The sequence below is a fragment of the Podarcis erhardii genome, assembly GCF_964252035.2.
Source record: "Podarcis erhardii genome assembly, chromosome: 2".
Taxonomy (NCBI): domain Eukaryota; kingdom Metazoa; phylum Chordata; class Lepidosauria; order Squamata; family Lacertidae; genus Podarcis; species Podarcis erhardii.
Window position 1 is genome coordinate 120,173,501 of NC_138498.1, and position 19,128 is coordinate 120,192,628.

The 19,128-nt window shown below is 45.7% G+C and overlaps 2 protein-coding genes across 2 annotated transcripts in view; both read left to right on the plus strand.

The window, feature by feature from the left end:
• The window catches only part of LOC309337013 (uncharacterized protein), a 131,827-nt gene that overhangs the window by 108,718 nt on the left and 3,981 nt on the right, over window positions 1-19,128 (plus strand). The gene's annotated exons all lie outside the window — the stretch shown is intronic.
• Window positions 4,103-16,276, plus strand: LOC309336757 (uncharacterized protein). The gene is made up of 4 exons (XM_081853034.1): window positions 4,103-4,198; window positions 8,280-8,419; window positions 10,741-12,613; window positions 15,294-16,276. The coding sequence occupies exons 2-3, from the start codon at window positions 8,302-8,304 to the stop codon at window positions 12,444-12,446; spliced, it is 1,824 nt and encodes a 607-aa protein (XP_081709160.1). The 5' UTR covers window positions 4,103-4,198; window positions 8,280-8,301; the 3' UTR covers window positions 12,447-12,613; window positions 15,294-16,276.

Consider the following 19,128-nt stretch of genomic DNA (forward strand, 5'->3'; position numbering starts at 1 on the left):
TTGCAGTCCATGGGACTCTCAAGAGTCTCCTCCAGCACCATAATTCAAAAGCATCCATTCTTCGGCGATCAGCCTTCTTTATGGTCCAGCTCTCACTTCCATACATCACTACTAGGAAAACCATAGCTTTAACTATACGGACCTTTGTTGGCAAGGTGATGTCTCTGCTTTTTAAGATGCTGTCTAGGTTTGTCATTGCTTTGCTGCCAAGAAGCAGGCGTCTTTTAATTTTGTGACTGCTGTCACCATCTGCAGTGATCATGGAGCCCAAGAAAGTAAAATCTCTCACTGCCTCCATTTCTTCCCCTTCTATTTGCCAGGAGGTGATGGGACCAGTGGCCATGATCTTCGTTTTTTTGATGTTGAGCTTCAGACCATATTTTGTGCTCTCCTCTTTCACCCTCATTAAAAGGTTATTTAATTCCTCCGCACTTTCTGCCATCAAGGTTGTGTCATCTGAGGTTGTTGATATTTCTTCCGGCAATCTTAATTCCGGCTTTGGATTCATCCAGCCCAGCCTTTCGCATGATGAATTTTGCATATAAGTTAAATAAGCAGGGAAACAATATACAGCCTTGTTGTAAAACTGATCCCTACTAGTTTGGAGTCAGACCGTAGCTTTGCACACGTGAAGCTGACTTTCCCAAGAGTGGGCTTTGCATAATTTCTGCCTCGGTGGTCAGTACCCATTGGGGTTGGTAGGGCAGAAGGCAGGTGTCATGCAATGTTTGAGGAACCCGGACGAGAAGAAGGGTCTATGCCCAGAGAATCGTAGTGAGAAAACAATCAGCGGGCAGAGGGAGAAGATGGGGGGAAGCAGGAGGCATGGGAAGCTGAAGAGGTAACAGGGCGTAGTGAGCAGGGAGAGTCTGTGTCAGAAAGAAATGCAGGAGCAGGTGAGAAGCAAGGCTGGAAAACGATATAAAGCCCCTGGAACTGAGTTTCCAATCCCCTGCTCTTGAAGCTTGGCCTATACAGCGATTGGAGGATGGAGGACGGCTAACAGATTGAGGTTGAATCCTGACAAGACAGAAGTACTGTTTTTGGGGGACAGGAGGTGAGGAGGACTCCCTGGTCCTGAATGGGGTACCTGTGCCCCTGAAGGACCAGGTGCGCAGCCTGGGAGTCATTTTGGACTCACAGCTGTCCATGGAGGCGCAGGTCAATTCTGTGTCCAGGGCAGCTGTTTACCAGCTCCATCTGGTACGTAGGCTGAGACCCTACCTGCCCGTGGACTGTCTTGCCAGAGTGGTGCATGCTCTGTTTATCTCCTGCTTGGACTACTGCAATGTGCTCTACGTGGGGCTACCTTTGAAGGTGACCCGGAAACTACAACTAATCCAGAATGCGGCAACCAGACTGGTGCCTGGGAGGGGCCACAGAGACCATATGACACCGGTCCTGAAAGACCTGCATTGGCTCCCAGTGTGTTTCCGAGCACAATTCAAAGTGTTGGTGCTGACCTTTAAAGCCCTAAACGGCCTCGGTCCAGTATACCTGAAGGAGTGTCTCCACCCCCATCATCCAGCCCAGACACTGAGGTCCAGCGCCGAGGGCCTTCTGGTGGTTCCCTTCCTGTGAGAAGTGAGGTTACAGGGAACCAGGCAGAGGGCCTTCTCGGTAGTGGCGCCCGCCCTGTGGAACGCCCTCCCATCAGATGTCAAAGAGATAAACAACTACCTGACATTCAGAAGACATCTGAAGGCAGCCTTGTTCAGGGAATTTTTTAATGTGTGACATTTTAGTATATTTCTGGTCTTTGTTGGAAGCTGCCCAAAGTGGCTAGGGAGGCCCAGCCAAATGGGCAGGGTACAAATAATAAATTATTATATTATATTATATTATATTATATTATATTATATTATATTATATTATATTATTATAATTTTAATCTTTAGGAGTGTGTGGGAGACGATGCATTGTAGGCCAGAGCTGTGCGTATAATAATCCTATATTATTACGGCAGCAAGATTGCTATAGGAACAAAGGTGGAAAGTCTACAGCCCTATGCACTACAGAAGAATGGCCAATAAAACTAGTGGATTTGGCTGAGATGCTGACGTTAGCACATTTAATTAGAGAAAAATCATTACTGAGCAAATAAGGACTTGGGAATTTCTTATGGGCTTTTGGCATGAAAGAGAAGACGATCTTGTAATATCAGGATTTGAAGGTTGAAAAAATACTGATTTATAGATGACAGAATGGTTGGATCTTAGAGAATGAATACCACATATAGCTGCAGGACAGAGAACTGGAAGACCTTTTATTTATTTGTTTTGTTTTTCCTTTCTTTTCGTTTTATCTCGCTTTCTCTTTTTCTTAGTGTTTTCCTTTCTGTGTCTCCCTTCTGACTTTTAGACCTTCCTTCTCTTTTAGACCAGGCCACTGTTTCATAATAATAATAATAATAATAATAATAATAATAATAATAATAATAATTTATTATTTGTACCCCGCCCATCTGGCTGGGTTTCCCCAGCCACTCTGGGCGGCTTCCAACAAAGATGAAAAATACACTAAAATGTCACATATTAAAAACTTCCCTGAACAGGGCTGCCTTCAGATGTCTTCTGAATGTCAGGTAGTTGTTTATCGCTTTGACATCTGGTGGGAGGGCATTCCACAGGGTGGGCGCCACTACCGAGAAGGCCCTCTGCCTGGTTCCCTGTAACTTGGCCTCTCGCAGCGAGGGAACCGCCAGAAGGCCCTCAGAGCTGGACCTCAGTGTCCAGGCAGAACGATGGGGGAGGAGACGCTCCTTCAGATATACTGGACCGAGGCCATTTAGGGCTTTAAAGGTCAGCACCAACACTTTGAATTGTGCTCGGAAACGTACTGGGAGCCAATGTAGATCTTTCAAGACCGGTGTTATATGGTCTCGGCGGCCGCTCCCAGTCACCAGTCTAGCTGCCGCATTCTGGATTAGTTGTAGTTTCCGAGTCACCTTCAAAGGTAGCCCCACGTAGAGCGCATTGCAGTGGTCCAAGTGGGAGATAACCAGAGCATGTACCACTCTGGCGAGACAGTCTGCAGGCAGATAGGTGGTTTCATTTCAGTATATAAGGTGCTTTAAAATAGGTATGCATTTTTGTACATCTTTGTATATATATTTTTTATTAAATTTTCTGTTTTACAATTTAAAATACTCATTTTTACATCCTTAAGATATCCTTTTTCTCTTTCCCTTTTTCTCTTTCCATGGTTCATTTTACATATCATAAATCCTTGTATGTTTCGCAGAAACTATACCATTCAGTATTCCATTATTGCGTCCATCAATACTTATTTACACCGTTGAATTTATCTTAACGCTGCCAGGGTTTTCAGCTGTACACAGTTATTCCCCATACATTCAATAAACGTTTTCCAGTCTTCTCTAAGCATATGTTCTTCTTGTTCTTATTTTTTCTTTTTTAAAATTTTTTATTTATACAACAAGAAAAACAAACAAACAAAAAACACAAATACCAAATTACACACAAATTACAAAAATAACCATAGACACATGATATTCTTAGCAAACAATAAAACATCTATTGGTCTTAACACTAAAGACCCAACCTCCCGTCTATTCCATACTTCAAATTCATATTACTTCTTGCCAATACACTTTTTTTCATAATTAAATAAACTACTATATTTATTTTTCAGATATTCTTTAAAAACCTCCCATTTAGAAACAAATTCCTGTATTGATTTTTTCTTTATTTTTTTTCTGATAAACCATCTAATTCAGCAGATTCTGTCAGCTTTTGGATCCAATTTTGAATAGAGGGGATTTCATTACTCTTCCATTTTGCTGCGATCAAAACTCTGGCTGCCGCCTGCGAGCTGCGCATATTCTTAAGTTGCCACTCTTATTTGGTCGGGACCTCTCTCGTTTTCCCTTTTTTGGTACATCTTTGAATAAGCATCAATCAATCAATCAATCAATCAGACCAGAGCTGCGCAATTAGAACTGATTTTCCCTCCTTGGCTCAGAGAGGCGCAGAAGGAGGAAAGCGATGCTGCCTTCAAAGGGTTAAAGTGAACTGACTCCTGTTCCTGGAGAGGATGTGAATTGGGGGGGTGGGGGTGCAAAAGGAGGAGGAGAGTGGGGCGGGGGTCCTCCGGAGCATAGGCAAGCCTGTGCAAACAGCTCCCTCTTCCAGCTCAGCCTCTCTCAAGCGCTGCATCGGAGACCCCCCAGGATCTGGTTAGTCGTCTCCCCCCCCCCATAGCTCTGTGCATGGGGAGATGGGGGGCTAAAGGGGAGCCCTGGGGTGGCAGGGAGGGAGGAGGGTGCGGGGGGGGGGCACTGCAAGCAGTGGCGTAGCGTGGGGGGTGCAGGGGGGGCCGGCCGCACCGGGCGCAACATCTGGGGGTTAGGGTTAGGGGGCGCAAATCCACGGCTTAGGGGGCGCAAATGACTTGCCTTGCCCCGGGTGCTGACAACCCACGCTACGCCACTGACTGCAAGGCAGCACAGGGAGATGCGGGGTTGCTGCTGGCCCTCCCACCCCCTACTTGCCCCTCAATGGCATCTTAATAATAATATAATAATATAATAATAATAATAATAATATTTTTTTATTTGTACCCTGCCCTTCCCAGCCAAGGCCGGGCTCAGAGCGGCTTCCAAGCAATAATAAAAACAAGATGAATGATTACAAACTTAAAAACAAAAATAAAATACAACATTAAAATAATGGAACATTAAAATATTAAAATGTAGCCTCATTGCAGGAGGAGAAGGAAAAGAAGAAAAAAAAGAGAGAGAGAGAGAGAGGGAGGGAGGGAATCAAATTGGCTCCAAGCCAAAGGCCAGGCGGAACAACTCTGTCTTACAGGCCCTGCGGAAAGAAATCAGATCCTGCAGGGCCCTGGTCTCATGAGGCAGAGAGTTCCACCAGGCTGGAGCCAGAGTTGAAAAGGCCCTGGCTCTGGTCGAAGCCAATTTAACTTCCTTAGGGCCTGGGACCTCTAGGGTGTTGTTATTTATGGATCTTAGGCTCCTTTTGCACCAGGGTGGGGTGGGGATCCCGCGACAGGACTCCAACTCCCATCAGCCCCTGTCAGCACGGCCGCCAATGAGGAATGATGGGAGTTGGAGTCCATCACTCCATCCCAGGTTGGTGTTGTTTCCCGCATATAGGATCGTAGAGCATAGCTGTCAACATTTTCCTTTTTTAAATGGAAATTCCCTCATTCCAAATAGGATTCCTCGCAAGAAAAGGGGAAAGTTGACAGCTATGCCGTAGAGTTGGAAGGGACCCCGCGGGTAATCTAGTCCAAACCCCTGCAATGCAGCTATCCCAATGCGGGATTCGAACCCACGGCCACAGGATTAAGATGGGTGGCTTTTCTTTGATCGCGCCTGTGTCATCGGTTTTCCTTCAAAAGGGAAGTTTGTGAAGCACTCAGCGGCCTGGTTAAATCTTTCAGGTGAAAGGATGGAAAGGGACATCAGGCAGAGAGAGGGAGGGAGGGAGAAAAAATGAAGAAGAACCTGGAAACAGAACAACGCTGGCTGGTAGATTTTGGGGTCCAAAGCATTGCAAAGGTTGGTCACTTCTGTAAAGAGGCTGTTGGAGGTGCATCTAATGGTCTGCCTCACCAAAACAGTTAATACGTGCGCAGAATAAACTTTAGTAGTAGTATTAATATTAAACCCAGCCAGATGGGTGAGGTATAAATATTATTACTATTATTATTAATAATAATAATAAATTTTATTTATATCCTGCCCTCCCCAGCCGAAGCCGGGCTCAGGGCGGCTAACAACACTAAAACAGTGCAACATTATAAAAACATTATAAAAATTAATTAAAATCAAAATTGATGGCAACCATAAACTAAAGTTTTGTAAAGATTGCCAGAGGAGGGAGTCAGGCTGCACCCTGACCAAAGGCCTGGTGGAACAGCTCTGTCTTGCAGGCCCTGCGGAAAGATGTCAAGTCCTGCAGGGCCCTTGTCTCTTGTGGCAGAGCGTTCCACCAGGTTGGAGGCGCAGCCGAAAAAGCCCTGGCTCTAGTTGAGGCCAGCCTAACCTCTCTGTGGCCTGGAACCTTCAAGATGTTTTTATTTGAAGACCGTAAGTTCCTCTGTGGGGCATACCAGGAGAGGCGGTCCCATAGGTACGAGGGTCCTAGGCCGTATAGGGCTTTGAAGGTTAAAACCAGCACCTTAAACCTGATCCTGTACTCCACCAGGAGCCAGTGCAGCTGGTATAGCACCGGATGAATGTGATCTCGCAGCGAAGACCCCGTAAGGAGTCTCGCTGCGGCATTCTGCACCCGCTGGAGTTTCTGGGTCAGTCTTAAGGGCAGCCCCACGTAGAGCGAGTTACAATAATCCAATCTGGAGGTGACCGTCGCGTGGATCACAGTGGCTAGGTCAGGGCGAGAGAGGTAAGGAGCCAACTGCTTAGCTTGGCGGAGATGAAAAAATGCCGCCTTTGTTATAGCTGCAATCTGCGCCTCCATGGAGAGGGAGGTATCGAAGATTACACCCAAACTCTTAACGGACGGTGCTGGCAGTAATTGCACCCCCGCAAGAGATGGGATTTGCCCCCTCAATCCCATATCGTCCCGTCCCAGCCAGAGGACCTCTGTCTTCGAAGGATTTAACTTCAACTGGGTCCCACGTAACCATCCAGCCACAGCCTCAAAGCATCTGGTCAGTGTGTCTGGGGCCGAGTCAGGATGGCCATCCATCAACAGATAGAGTTAGGTGTCATCAACATACTGATGGCAGCCCAGCCCAAAACTGGGCGAGGGGGCGCATAAAGATGTTAAAAAGCATCGGGGAGAGTATCGCACCCTGGGGCACTCCACACACCAAGGAGTGGCGGGATGACAATTCCCCCCCAAGCGCCACTCTCTGTCCCCGACCAGAGAGTCCCTGGATCCCCATGTCAGCAATGCGGTGGTCCAGGAGTTCGTGATCGACCATGTCGAAGGCTGCTGGCAGGTCTAGAAGAATCAGCAGCCCCGACCTGCCTCGATCCAGCTGCCTGCGGAGATCATCTGTTAGGGCGACCAGAGCCGTCTCGGTCCCATGACCAGCGCGGAAGCTGGACTGGAATGGATCCAGAGCTTTATTATCAAAGCCTCCATGTGCAGGGGCAACATATTGAACTTCAGGTGCGGCAGCAGAAAAGGCTCTTCCCTCTTTTAAATTTATATCAAATAATATTTCTGAAATAAAGGAGGGAAGTGAGGTTTTGTGCACCCAGTAGATTAAAACACCACCTGCAAATTAAAGAATCAGTTGTGCAGCCTTTTGCAACTGAGCAACAACCTTCATTTCAACCATGTTAAAGGTAGTTTTGGTGTGAGACTTGGCTAAACTCGGTCCCTCTTCTAGGCTCTCAGTATTTTGTATGAGGGATGTACTGGAAATGTGGATTTTAGAAGATAAAGTCCCTAACAGAGAAGAATGGCAGGTCTAAGTTGATGGACTATGGCAAAATGGCAAAAATGACCGGAAGAATCAGAAATCAGGAAGACCAAAATTGCAATAAGGAATGGGGGAAATTTATAATCTTACCACCATAACACGCACGTAGTTTTTAGAGGAGGAAAATCCGTAAGCATGCCACCCGTAGGCATTTCCTCCATAACACGCACAGACATTTCCCCTTACTTTCTAGGAGGAAAAAAGTGAGTGTTATGGTGCAAAAAATACGGTATTTTATAGGTAAAGGGATACCTTGCCATTAGGTCCAGTTGTGGCTGACTGGGGATGTGGCGCTCATCTTGCTTTACTGCCTGAGGGAGCCGGCGTACAGCTTCTGGGTCATGTGGCCAGCATGACTAAGACGCTTCTGGCGAACCAGAACAGCACACGGAAACGCCGTTTACCTTCCCGCCGGAGTGGTGCCTATTTATCTACTTGCACTTTGACGTGCTTTCAAACTACTAGGTTGGCAGGAGCAGGAACCGAGCAACGGGAGCTCACCCCGTCGCGGGGATTCGAACCGCCAACCTTCTGATCAGCAACTCCTAGGCTCTGTGGTTTAACCCACAGTGCCACCTGTGTTCCAATCTTATTTTATAAACCATTGTAAACAGCTAAAATCGTTAGCGGGGTTGGCGAAAGGAGGAGAAGGGCAGAGGGGGGGCTGTGACAGCCAGATTATAAAAGTCTGAGCCTTGGCAGTGAAGCCAAAGGAACATGCAAGTGGTTCATTTCCAGCTACTGACCAGAAGAACCAGCTTTGCTTCAGCCCTGCCTCCTTATTTTGCCATCGGTGGTCTTTGCGTTTTGCGTGAAAGCAAAATCTTGCCTTTCAGGATCCGGTGACCCACTGAAGAGATGGCTCTGCATTTCAAAAAGGAGGAAGAGGAGGAGGTCTGGGCGCCCCTGGACCCTGACTGGGCGGCTCTGCATGGAGAAGTCAAGGAGGAAAAGGGCAGGATCCTGGACTCGCTCGGTGAGGGTGTCTGCCTAAAAGAGCAGTTAAGAAACCTACTTGCTGAACGGTTCCTATGCTTTCGTGCCCCAAATCCCATTCTCCTTTTCTAGTGTGATTTGATCTCTCTTCGTCGATTAAGAGCATTTATTTCCCACCTTTCAATTTAATTTTTTTAAAAAATCCACTAGGGCAGGCATAGGCAAACTCCGGCCCTCCAGATCTTTGGGACTACAATTCCCATCATCCCTGGCCACTGGTCCTGTTAGCTAGGGATGATGGGAATTCCAAACATCTGGAGGACCGGAGTTTGCCTATACCTGCAGTAGAGTGTTATGCATGGTTATAGGTAAAGTTAAAGGGACCCCTGACCATTAGGTCGAGTCGTGACCGACTCTGGGGTTGCGGAGCTCATCTCGCTTTATTGGCCGAGGGAGCTGGCGTACAGCTTCTGGGTCGTGTGGCCAGCATGACTAAGCCACTTCTGGCCAACCAGGGCAGCACACGGAAACGCCGTTTACCTTCCCGCCGGAGCAGTACCTATTTATCTACTTGCACTTTGACGTGCTTTCGAACTGCTAGGTGGGCAGGAGCAGGGACCGAGCAACGGGAGCTCACCCCGTTGCAGGGATTCAAAGCTTCTGATCAGCAAGTCCTAGGCTCTGTGGTTTAACCCACAGCACCACCCGCGTCCCCTCCATGGTTATACATTGGTGCAAAATATTAAAGGCTTTGCATCATCAAAATAGCCATTTTTAATACTCAGTTGCAGGACACATTTAATAGCTGAGAGCTGGAACAACAAGCAAATAACTAAATCAATGTTTTCGGTCCTTATTGTTTTGATAAAATTAATTCAAATTTAATACAAATTTAAAAATGGACTTTCCATCCCGCTTCCACAATGTTTCTCTTCCCTCCCTTATTTGCTGCTCAGTGTAACATACATTTACTAATTCCATTTCAATGCTTAAAAATATTTTAGCATTCATTTCCTTCCATTCTTCATTTCTCATCGACTACATATTTCAATTCCTGCATAGACTTGCATTTAATTATAACAGATTCCCCAAATGTCAGGTAGAGTTACTCTTCACTTTGTCAGCCAACAGACATCATTAACTATAAATCAATATTCCACAAATGCATATTATTCCTATATATTTATTAACAGGATTGATGTGCCTTTCGGTTATCAGAACCCCTAAGCAGTTTAGAGGGGTGGCTATTGGGTTGTTGATTTTATTTTTATTAGATATTTTGTGGTTTTATATCTTGATTTTATTCTGTGAACCACCCAGATACCCCTGGGTATAGGGCGGTATATAAATGCAAATAATAATAATAATAATAATAATAATAATAATAATAATAATAATGCTTATAATATAAAAGAGACATTAAAATTACCGATAAAACCAGAAGCTTAAAAACAAATGAGTGGAAACGGTTTTTAAAAGAAAATCATCAAATCTTAAAAAGACACATTCCAAAATAAAATCACAGAGTAGTATACCGTAGTTTTCAGTGTATAAGACGATTAAAAAATAATAATCATCATGTTAAAAATTGGGGGTCTTATACATGGATATTGTAGGGGGGGAGATTGGTTGCAGCTGCGAGCAGGAGATTGTCAGCGGCGATTGGGTGGGTGATTGGTAGCTGCTGTCGATTGGCTGCTTCTGTGTCAATTTTGTGGGTGATGGGTGGCTGTGGCAAGGCCTGGTGTTGACTGGCTGCCACTGAGGCAATTGGGCGGGCGATTGGCAGCTGCTGTCGGCAAGAGCCAGTGTGGTCTAGTGGTTAAGAGCAGTGGACTCGTAATCTGGGGAACCGGGTTTGCGTCTCTGCTCCTCCACCTGCAGCTGCTGGGTGACCTTGGGCTAGTCACACTTCTCTGAAGTCTCTCAGCCCCACTCACCTCACAGAGTGTTTGTTGTGGGGGAGGAAGGGAAAGGAGAATGTTAGCCGCTTTGAGACTCCTTCAGGTAGTGATAAAGCGGGATATCAAATCCAAATCCAAACTCTGGGCAATCTCCCCCCATTTTCTTAATTAAGAGTCCCCAAAATAGGGGTCGTCTTATACACAGGGGCGTGTTATACTCAGAAAAATATGGTACTTGTCAGATTTACCTGTGTAAAAAAAGCTTTTAGCAGGCCCTGAAGACAGCACAGCGAAGGCACTTGCCTAATATTAAGGGACAGAGAATTATTTGCAAGTGCAGGACAGACATTATGAGGGAAATTATGTGGCACATCCCAATTAAAAATTACCTGAGATCCTTCAGTTATTTGAAGCGCCCATATGGACTCTTATTGTTTTCTTGTCTTCATTGCAACAGGTGACCAAGGGGCAACTGAGGAAACGGAAGAACTATGGGGGGTGTCACTGGAAAAAGAACAGTGTGAAAAGAGGAAACAGCCGGCAAGGAAAGCAAAAGCAAATCAGGGGAGGGAAAAACCCTTTGCTTCCCAGGGCAGTGGCCGCCTTGAAATCGCAACCCCAGAAAAAAACGATAAAAGGAAGAAGACCAGTCAGTGCCTCGTGTGTCAGAAAAGCTTCAGTTCTAGGTCTAAACTCAGAGCTCATTGCAAAATCCACAAAGGGGAGGAACCCTATAAATGCTCCGAGTGCGGAAAGAGCTTCAGTTGTTTCACAAACCTCAGCAGGCATCAAAGAACTCACACGGCGAGGAAAGTGCACCCATGCCTGGAGTGTGGAAAGAGCTTCAGTTCGAACTCGGACCTTAGGAAGCATCAGATAATCCACACGGGGGAGAAACCCTATAAATGCCTGGAGTGTGGGAAAAGCTTCAGTCGCAGCACAACCCTCATTGTGCATCAAAACCTCCACACTGGGGAGAAGCCGTACCGATGCCTGGAGTGTGGGAAGAGCTTCAGTCAGAAGATGTACGTCACTCGTCATCAGAGAATTCACACTGGGGAGAAACCCTATAAATGTGCGGAGTGTGGGAAGAACTTCACGGTGAGGACGAGCCTGACTGCTCATCAGAGAATTCACACAGGGGAGAAACCGTATAAATGTGCAGAGTGCGGGAAGAGCTTCAGTCACAACTCAAGCCTAACAATGCACCAGAGGACTCACATGGCAGAGAAACCGTACAAATGCTCGGAATGTGGAAAGAGATTCAGCGTCAAAATTAGTCTTACTTATCACGAAAGGATTCACACAGGGGAGAAACCGTATACGTGCTCGGAGTGTGGGAAGAGCTTTAGTCAGAGCTCAGCTCTCTCCACACATCAGAGAATTCACACGGCTGAGAAACCCTACAAATGTGCCGAGTGTGGAAAGAGTTTCAGTCAGAACGCCGACCTTATTACCCATCAGAGAATCCACACAGGGGAAAAGCCATATAAGTGCTCAGAGTGCGGAAAGAGCTTCCGTTTGAGCACGGGCCTCAGTAACCATCACCGGATTCACACGGGGGAGAAACCCTACGAATGCCTGCAGTGTGGGAAAAGCTTCAACAACAGCACAACCCTCAGTATGCATCAGAGGACTCACTCCGAAGAGAAACCGTATAAATGCTTGGAGTGTGGAAAGAGCTTCTGTTCGAGCACAATCCTCATGTACCATCAAGCGACTCACTCGGAGGAGGAGCCCTATAAATGCTCGGAGTGCGGAAAGAGCTTCAACCTGAACAAAGACCTCACTTCTCATCAGAGAATCCACCTAGAGGAGAAGCCCTACAGATGCCTAGAGTGCGGAAAAAGCTTCAATCAGAAGATTAATCTCACGTTTCATCAAAGAATCCACACAGGGGAGAAGCCGTATCAATGCTCAGAGTGCGGAAAGAGCTTCAGTCGAAGCACACACCTTACATGTCATCGGAGAATTCACTCGGGGGAGAAACCGTATAAGTGCCTCGAGTGCGGGAAGTGCTTCAGTTCGAGCTCAAACCTCAGTAAGCACCAAGTGACTCATTCTGGGGAGAGGCCCTACAAATGCTCCGATTGCGGAAAAAGCTTTAAAAGGAGATCATACCTCAGTAAGCATCAGAGAACTCATGAAGAGGAGGAAGTGTAGAAACGCATTACGCCTAGAAAGAACATTCATTCAAGTACAACTTCTCAGATTTCACACCCAGGAGAAACCACATACCATGAGTTGCCTCTTAGGCCAGATCCACACCATAGTTTCAAAGCACATCCAACACTCATTTAAAGAACATGACTTTCCCTCAGAAATCCTGGGTAAAGTAGATTATTAAGGGGTTTTTTTGTTTAAGGAAAGGGCTTTTAATGGGGTTGAGCTGTTGTTGTTTTACTACCTGTGTGTTAATAGATTTGTTTTTATATTGTTTTAATTCTGTTATACTTTCATTACTTTTTAATATAATTTTATTTTTCGTTTTCACCTTTTACAAATATTTTGGCAAAAAATCGTAGCAAAATTTATCTGCGTTTCTTTCGACTTCCCGCCCCTCCTTTCTGCGGTTACTTACTTTGTATGTTTTTATTACTGCATATCCAGTTCAAACCTGTTTACTGATTTGCCCTGATGTTCTCTTTTAATTATTTCTTACTGCACGAATTTATGTCTGTCCTGCTAATATTTCAAGTTTTACAATGTATCTTCAAATAATCAACAAATGTTCCCCATTTTGTTTAAAAAATCTCTTCTTGGTTTCATATTCTTCCGGTAAGTTTCACCATTTCTGCATATTCCATCCATTTTATTTTCCAGTCCTCCTTTGTCGGAACTGTTTATTCTTTCCATCTCTGGACATAAATATAGTACAGTGGTACCTCGGGTTAAGTACTTAATTCATTCTGGAGGTCTGTTCTTAACCTGAAACTGTTCTTAACCTGAAGCACCACTTTAGCTAATGGGGCCTCCTGCTGCTGCTGCACGATTTCTGTTCTCATCCTGAAGCAAAGTTCTTAACCCGAGGTACTATTTCTGGGTTAGCGGAGTCTGTAACCTGAAGCGTATGTAACCTGAGGTACGACTGTAATGTATATAAATATATATATTTTTTGTGTTCTTTGGGTACCTCTCCCCCAAATATTCCTAAAAGTAAAGCTTCTGTGTATTTTTAACAAAAGTTATCTTCAACATTTTTACAGCTCATTTTAAATCATTTATCAGAAAGCTTTTGCTACCTTACATAACTACCACATATGGAAGAAAGTACCCTCTTGTGGGGGGAAAGTGGGATATAAATATAACAACAACATTAAGGGTACTGCGAATTGTAGTTCTGTGGTGGGGGAACCATAGTTCCGAGAATTCTTTGGAAGAAATTGCTTTAAATGTGCATTGGATATGCTTTCAATGGTGTGGCTCTGTGCTCAGTTTCCATAGACCACCCAGTCGTAAATATACGTTACAGTGGTGCCTCGCAAGACGAAATTAATCCGTTCCGCGAGGCTCTTCGTATAGCGGTTTTTTCGTCTTTCGAAGCAAGCCCATTGACAGCTTAGCGGATTAGCGGCTTTTAGCGGATCAGCTGATAAGTGGCTTAGCGGCTTAGGGAAAGGGGGGGAACCCGCAGGAACTCGCAAGACATTTCGTCTTGCGAAGCAAGCCCATGGGGAAATTCATTTTGCGAAGCGCCTCCAAAACGGAAAACCCTTTCGTCTAGCGCGTTTTCCGTCTTGCGAGGCGTTCGTCTTGCAGGGCACCACTGTATTGTAAATATACCAATTAAGGTGAAACATCACCCATCATTCTACTTTCACTTACATTTTGCAGCAGATTGGTGCTTCAGTGACATTGGTGAGGTTCACATGCCATGTTAAACCACAGTTAAAATAAGTGATTGTTCCATTTTCAGCATGGGAAAAATTATGGAGAGGGGATTTGAAATTTACAGCGTGTTATACATTAAAATAGGGATGCGCGTGGCGGTGTGGGTTAAACCACAGAGCCTAGGGCTTGCCGATCAGAAGGTTGGCGGTTCGAATCCCCACGACGGGGTGAGTCCCTGCTCCTGCCAACCTAGCAGTTCAAAAGCACGTCAAAGTGCAAGTAGATAAATAGGTACCACTCTGGCGGGAAGGTAAACAGCGTTTCCGTGTGCTGCTCTGGTTCGCCAGAAGCAGCTTAGTCATGCTGGCCACATGACCTGGAAGCTGTAAGCTGGCTCCCTTGGCCAGTAAAGTCAGATGAGCACTGCAACCCCAGATGAGCGGCCACGACTGGACCTAATGGTCAGAGGTCCCTTTACCTTATACATCAAAATAAAATTATATGAAAATGATGTACAGCTTGTATTTAACTCCTGGGTAAATTAGCAAAAATGTACAGGACAAGTTCAAATATTTGCTGGAAATGTAAAGAAAAGGAAGGCACCTTTTACCATGTGTGGTGGAACTGTAAAGTAACAAAGGAAATATGGGAAATGATATATAATGAATTTGGGGGGAAACTGTTTAAAATAATGTTTGTTAAAAAACAACAACAGAAGCCTTTTTGAAAAGACTGTTAATGTATGCAGCAACAGCTGCAAGGAAGCTGCCTGCCCGAAGTTGGAAAAACGATAAAATCCCTACCAGGGTGGACTGGCAGGCAAACTACTGGATTATGTAGAGATGGCAAGAATGACTGGGAAAATCAGAAACCAGGAAGATCAAACTTCAACAAAGAATGGGGGAAATTTATATCGTATTTGGCAGACTGCTGTAAATATTTGAATTCTTTGGCAGGTCTTAAATAACTCTTGTAATGTTACATAGACTTTGGATATAACGGAGGACTGAAAAAATAGGATTTATAGTATGCAGTTGAAAAAGTTAATTAAAGAACCCATGGAGGGGAGGGGGGAGGTCTTGAGATTCAGAAGAATCTTGTATAATTTTTATTATATGTTATTTTGAGTGTGAATGAATTTGTAAAATCAAATAAAAATCATTTATTTTTTTAAAAAAGTGATGGCTTCGTGTGAACTGGTAGCCCCCAGGTATATACACTGCTAAAATACGGTAACACCTTTCGGCTGCTCCCGGATTTCTGACATTGCTCCATTGAGAAGACACCAGAGTCTGACTTACTGGGATGTCCGAACCCGGCTTGCGGTCTGTTTCTCTCCAAACAATGAGCAGGAAAACAAGGACAAACCTGGTAATTTTGCTTGGAGAAACTTTCCACTCTCAAACAGGTCTTACCGTCAAGAAATTTCTTAAGCAGAGGAAAGCATAGTTATCCTCCAACCGCCTCCAGGCACTCACACAGGACCTTCACGGCCTTCACTGGTTCTGATTTAAAGGAGAGGTAGAGCTGGGTGTCATCTGCATACTGATGAACACCCAGCCCAAACCCCCTGATGATCTCTCCCAGCGGCTTCATATAGATATTAAAAAGCATGGGGGAGAGGACGGAACCCTGAGGCACCCCACAAGTTGAGAGCCCAGGGGTCTGAACACTCATCCCCCAACACCACTTTCTGGACAGGGCCCAGGAGAAAGGAGCGGAGCCACCGTATAACAGTGCCCCCAGCTCCCAGCCCCTCAAGACAGTCCAGAAGGATGTTATGGTCGATGGTGTCAAAGGCCACTGAGAGATCCAGCAGAACTAGGAAACAGCTCTCACCTTTGTCCCTAGCCCGCCGGAGATCATCCACCAGCGCAACCAAGGCAGTTTCAGTCCCATGGTGAGGCCTGAATCCCGATTGAAAGGGATCCAAATGGTCCGTTTCCTCCAGGCGTGCTTGGAGTTGTTCGGCAACCACCCGCTCAATCACCTTGCCCAAGAATGGTAAATTTGAGACTGGCCAATAGTTAGCCAAATTGGCTGGGTCTAAAGATGTTTTTTTTTAAGAAGCGGTTTAATGACCGCCTCTTTCAGCAGGTCTGGGAAGGCTCCCTCACAGAGGGAAGCATTCACCACCCCGCAGAGCCCATCGCCCAGGCCTTCCCGGCTCCCTTTTATCAGCCAAGATGGGCAAGGATCAAGGAGACAGGTGGTCGGTTTCACTTGTCCAAACAGCCTGTCCACATCCTCAGAGGTAACAGATTGGAATTGATCCCATATAACAGGACTAGACAGAACTCTAGCACTCTCCCGCCCTGGCCCTGCTCCCACAGTGGAATCTACCTCCTTCTGAATCTGAACGACTTTATCTGCAAAAAACTTTGCAAAAGCACTGCAGGAGATCTTGGGGTCCCTACCAGGCCCCAGTGGTGCAGGTGGTTCCGATAGATTGCGAAACACCTGAAAAAATCTCCTGCTGCTGTTTTCTGCAGATGCAATGGAGGTGGCAAAGAAGGCCCTCTTCGCCGTCGCCATTGCCACTGGGTAGGCTCAACGTTGAGCTCTAGCCCATGTTCGGTCTGATTCAGAGTGAGTTTTCCACCACCGGTGCTCTAGTCGTTTCAACGATTGTTTCATCGCCCTCAGCCCCGGAAAAACCACGGGGCTGTCCGGGCTCCATGCAATCAGAGAGGGCGCTTTGGAGCCAGATAGTCAATAGCCCTGGTTAACTCCGCATTCCAGTGGGCCACCAGGGAATCAGCTGAGAGGCCATCAACTTGGGATAAAACATCCCCTACCACTCTCTGGAAGCCAGTTGGATCCATTAGGTAGAGGGGGTGGACCATCCGAATTGGTCCCACCTCCCTGCAGAGGGGAAGGGTCGCGGAAAAGTCCAGTTGCACCAGGAAATGATCTGACCATGGCACTTCTTTTGTTTTGCTTTTAGTGTCAGATCACCAACATCTGTAGAGGTAAACACCAAGTCTAAGGCATGTCCGCGGCTATGAGTTGGACCAAACTTATTCAGGGACAGCCCCATGGAGGCCATGCTTTCCACGAAGTCCTGAGCGGCCCCTTGTAAGGTCGTGTCGGCATGGATGTTAAAATCCCCCAGGACAACCAAGCTAGGTGTCTCCAGGAGAACATCCGCCACGACCTGAAGCAGCTCGGGCAGGGAATCCTTGGTGCAGCAGGGAGGTTGGTACACCAATAGGAATCCTGTACTGCCCCTATTGCCCAACTTCCAGAACATGCACTCAGAGAACTGGGTCTTCCCAATAGGACGCCTGGTGCAGACTAATGACTTCCTAAGAATCACTGCAACCCCCCCTCCCTGCCCACATGACCTGGGTTGCTGTGCGTAAGAGAAACCTGGTGGGCAAGCAGCAGCAAGGACAGGCCCATTTGCTTCATGCAACCAGGTCTCTGTCACACTTGCCAGGTCAAATCCTCCATCCACAATCAGGTCGTGGATGGCAGTGGTTTTATTCATCATTGACCTGGCATTGCACAGCAACACTTTCAGGTCATGTGGGTTTCCCTTGCTGAATCCAGTATCCTTCTGGTCACGACCAGACCTGGAGGCAGGGATAGTCCTCAAACAATGACTAACCCTGCCTCCTCGGTAATGACATGGTCTGGTCTTAGCGTAACTCCTCCTCCTGCCCGTGATCACTGAGATCGGGTGTCCCAATACACACACACACACCCCCGTGGAATCTGCCCCAGCCATTCTATTGGCTGTTTCCCACTCCCAGGCAGCCCTGACCCTTCCCCTTAAAAAGCAAAATACAAACTATATAATAACTTAACAGAATAATAAAAAAGAAGCAAAGCAAGAAACATTAGTGCTAAAATTAAACTACTCCCCACCCTGACTAAATACTTATCCAAACCCAAGCAGAAATAAAATAATAAAATTATAGAATATTATAAAAAAACAACAACCACCATTTAAAGTGCAGGAAATTAAAAGCACTTAAAACATTTAAAACCATTTTGTCACTAGCTGCAGGGAGCTGCCCAGGCCTCTAAACTGTGGTGGTGAGTGCAGGCCCCGACCCCTAGGCCGGATGGAGTCGGCAGGAGAGGGAGCGGTCCCCCCAGCAGCAGCATGATGGGGTCTGAGATGCTCATTTATTCTTTCTGGCAGTTCCCTCGTTGCGAGAAGTGAGGTTACAGGGAACCAGACAGAGGGCCTTCTCGGTGGTGGCGCCCGCCCTGTGGAACGCCCACCCTTCAGATGTCAAGGAAATAAGTAGCTATCTTATCTTTAAAAGACATCTGAAGGCAGCCCTGTTTAGGGAAGTTTTTAATATTTAATGCTGTATTGTTTTTAACATGCGATTGGAAGCCGCCCAGAGTGGCTGGGGAAATTCAGCCAGATGGCGGGGGAATAAAAATATTATTATTATTATTATTATTATTATTATTATTATTATTATTATTATTATTATTATTTATTACTACATGGTTAAACACAAAATGCTATATGATGCTTTCATTCAGTAATGTCTTCAGAACTGATAGGCATAAAGGAAGAAATTAAGAAGCAGAAGAAACAGGTGTGGAAAGATTAAAAGGTCCCAACGAAAGAAGAATGGATAACTAAGATGACTGACTGCCGAAATGGCTAAACTTTCCCTGAAGATCAAGCACCAAGATGAGAAAAAATTCAATCTAGAATGGGAAAACTTTATAGACTATTTTAGAGAACACTGTAAAAACGTCAAAACATTGGCAGGTTTGATGCAACATTTTTGAACTAAGAATAGAATTAGGAGGGGAAAAAGAAGTTGAAATTATTTGGAGAAATATAATTATATGCAAGGAGAATAAAGGGGGGACAGAAACTAGGGGGGCGGGGGGAAGACAAATTTGGAAAAATGTTATTTTGAAAATTGAAAATAAAAATATAGATATTTTAAAAATAGTTTAGAAAACGTTTTAGGGCTCCCGTGCAGCTGATCCAGCGGGGCTTTCCGGAGGCGAGACCAGCGCCTCTCCTCGCTCT

Excerpts from the sequence above, each read along its gene's own strand:
- LOC309336757 (XM_081853034.1), top strand. The coding sequence starts at position 8,302 with ATGGCTCTGCATTTCAAAAAGGAGGAAGAGGAGGAGGTCTGGGCGCCC. Across the intron at positions 8,420-10,740 it reads CAGGATCCTGGACTCGCTCG|GTGACCAAGGGGCAACTGAG; the intron begins GTGAGGGTGTCT and ends TCATTGCAACAG.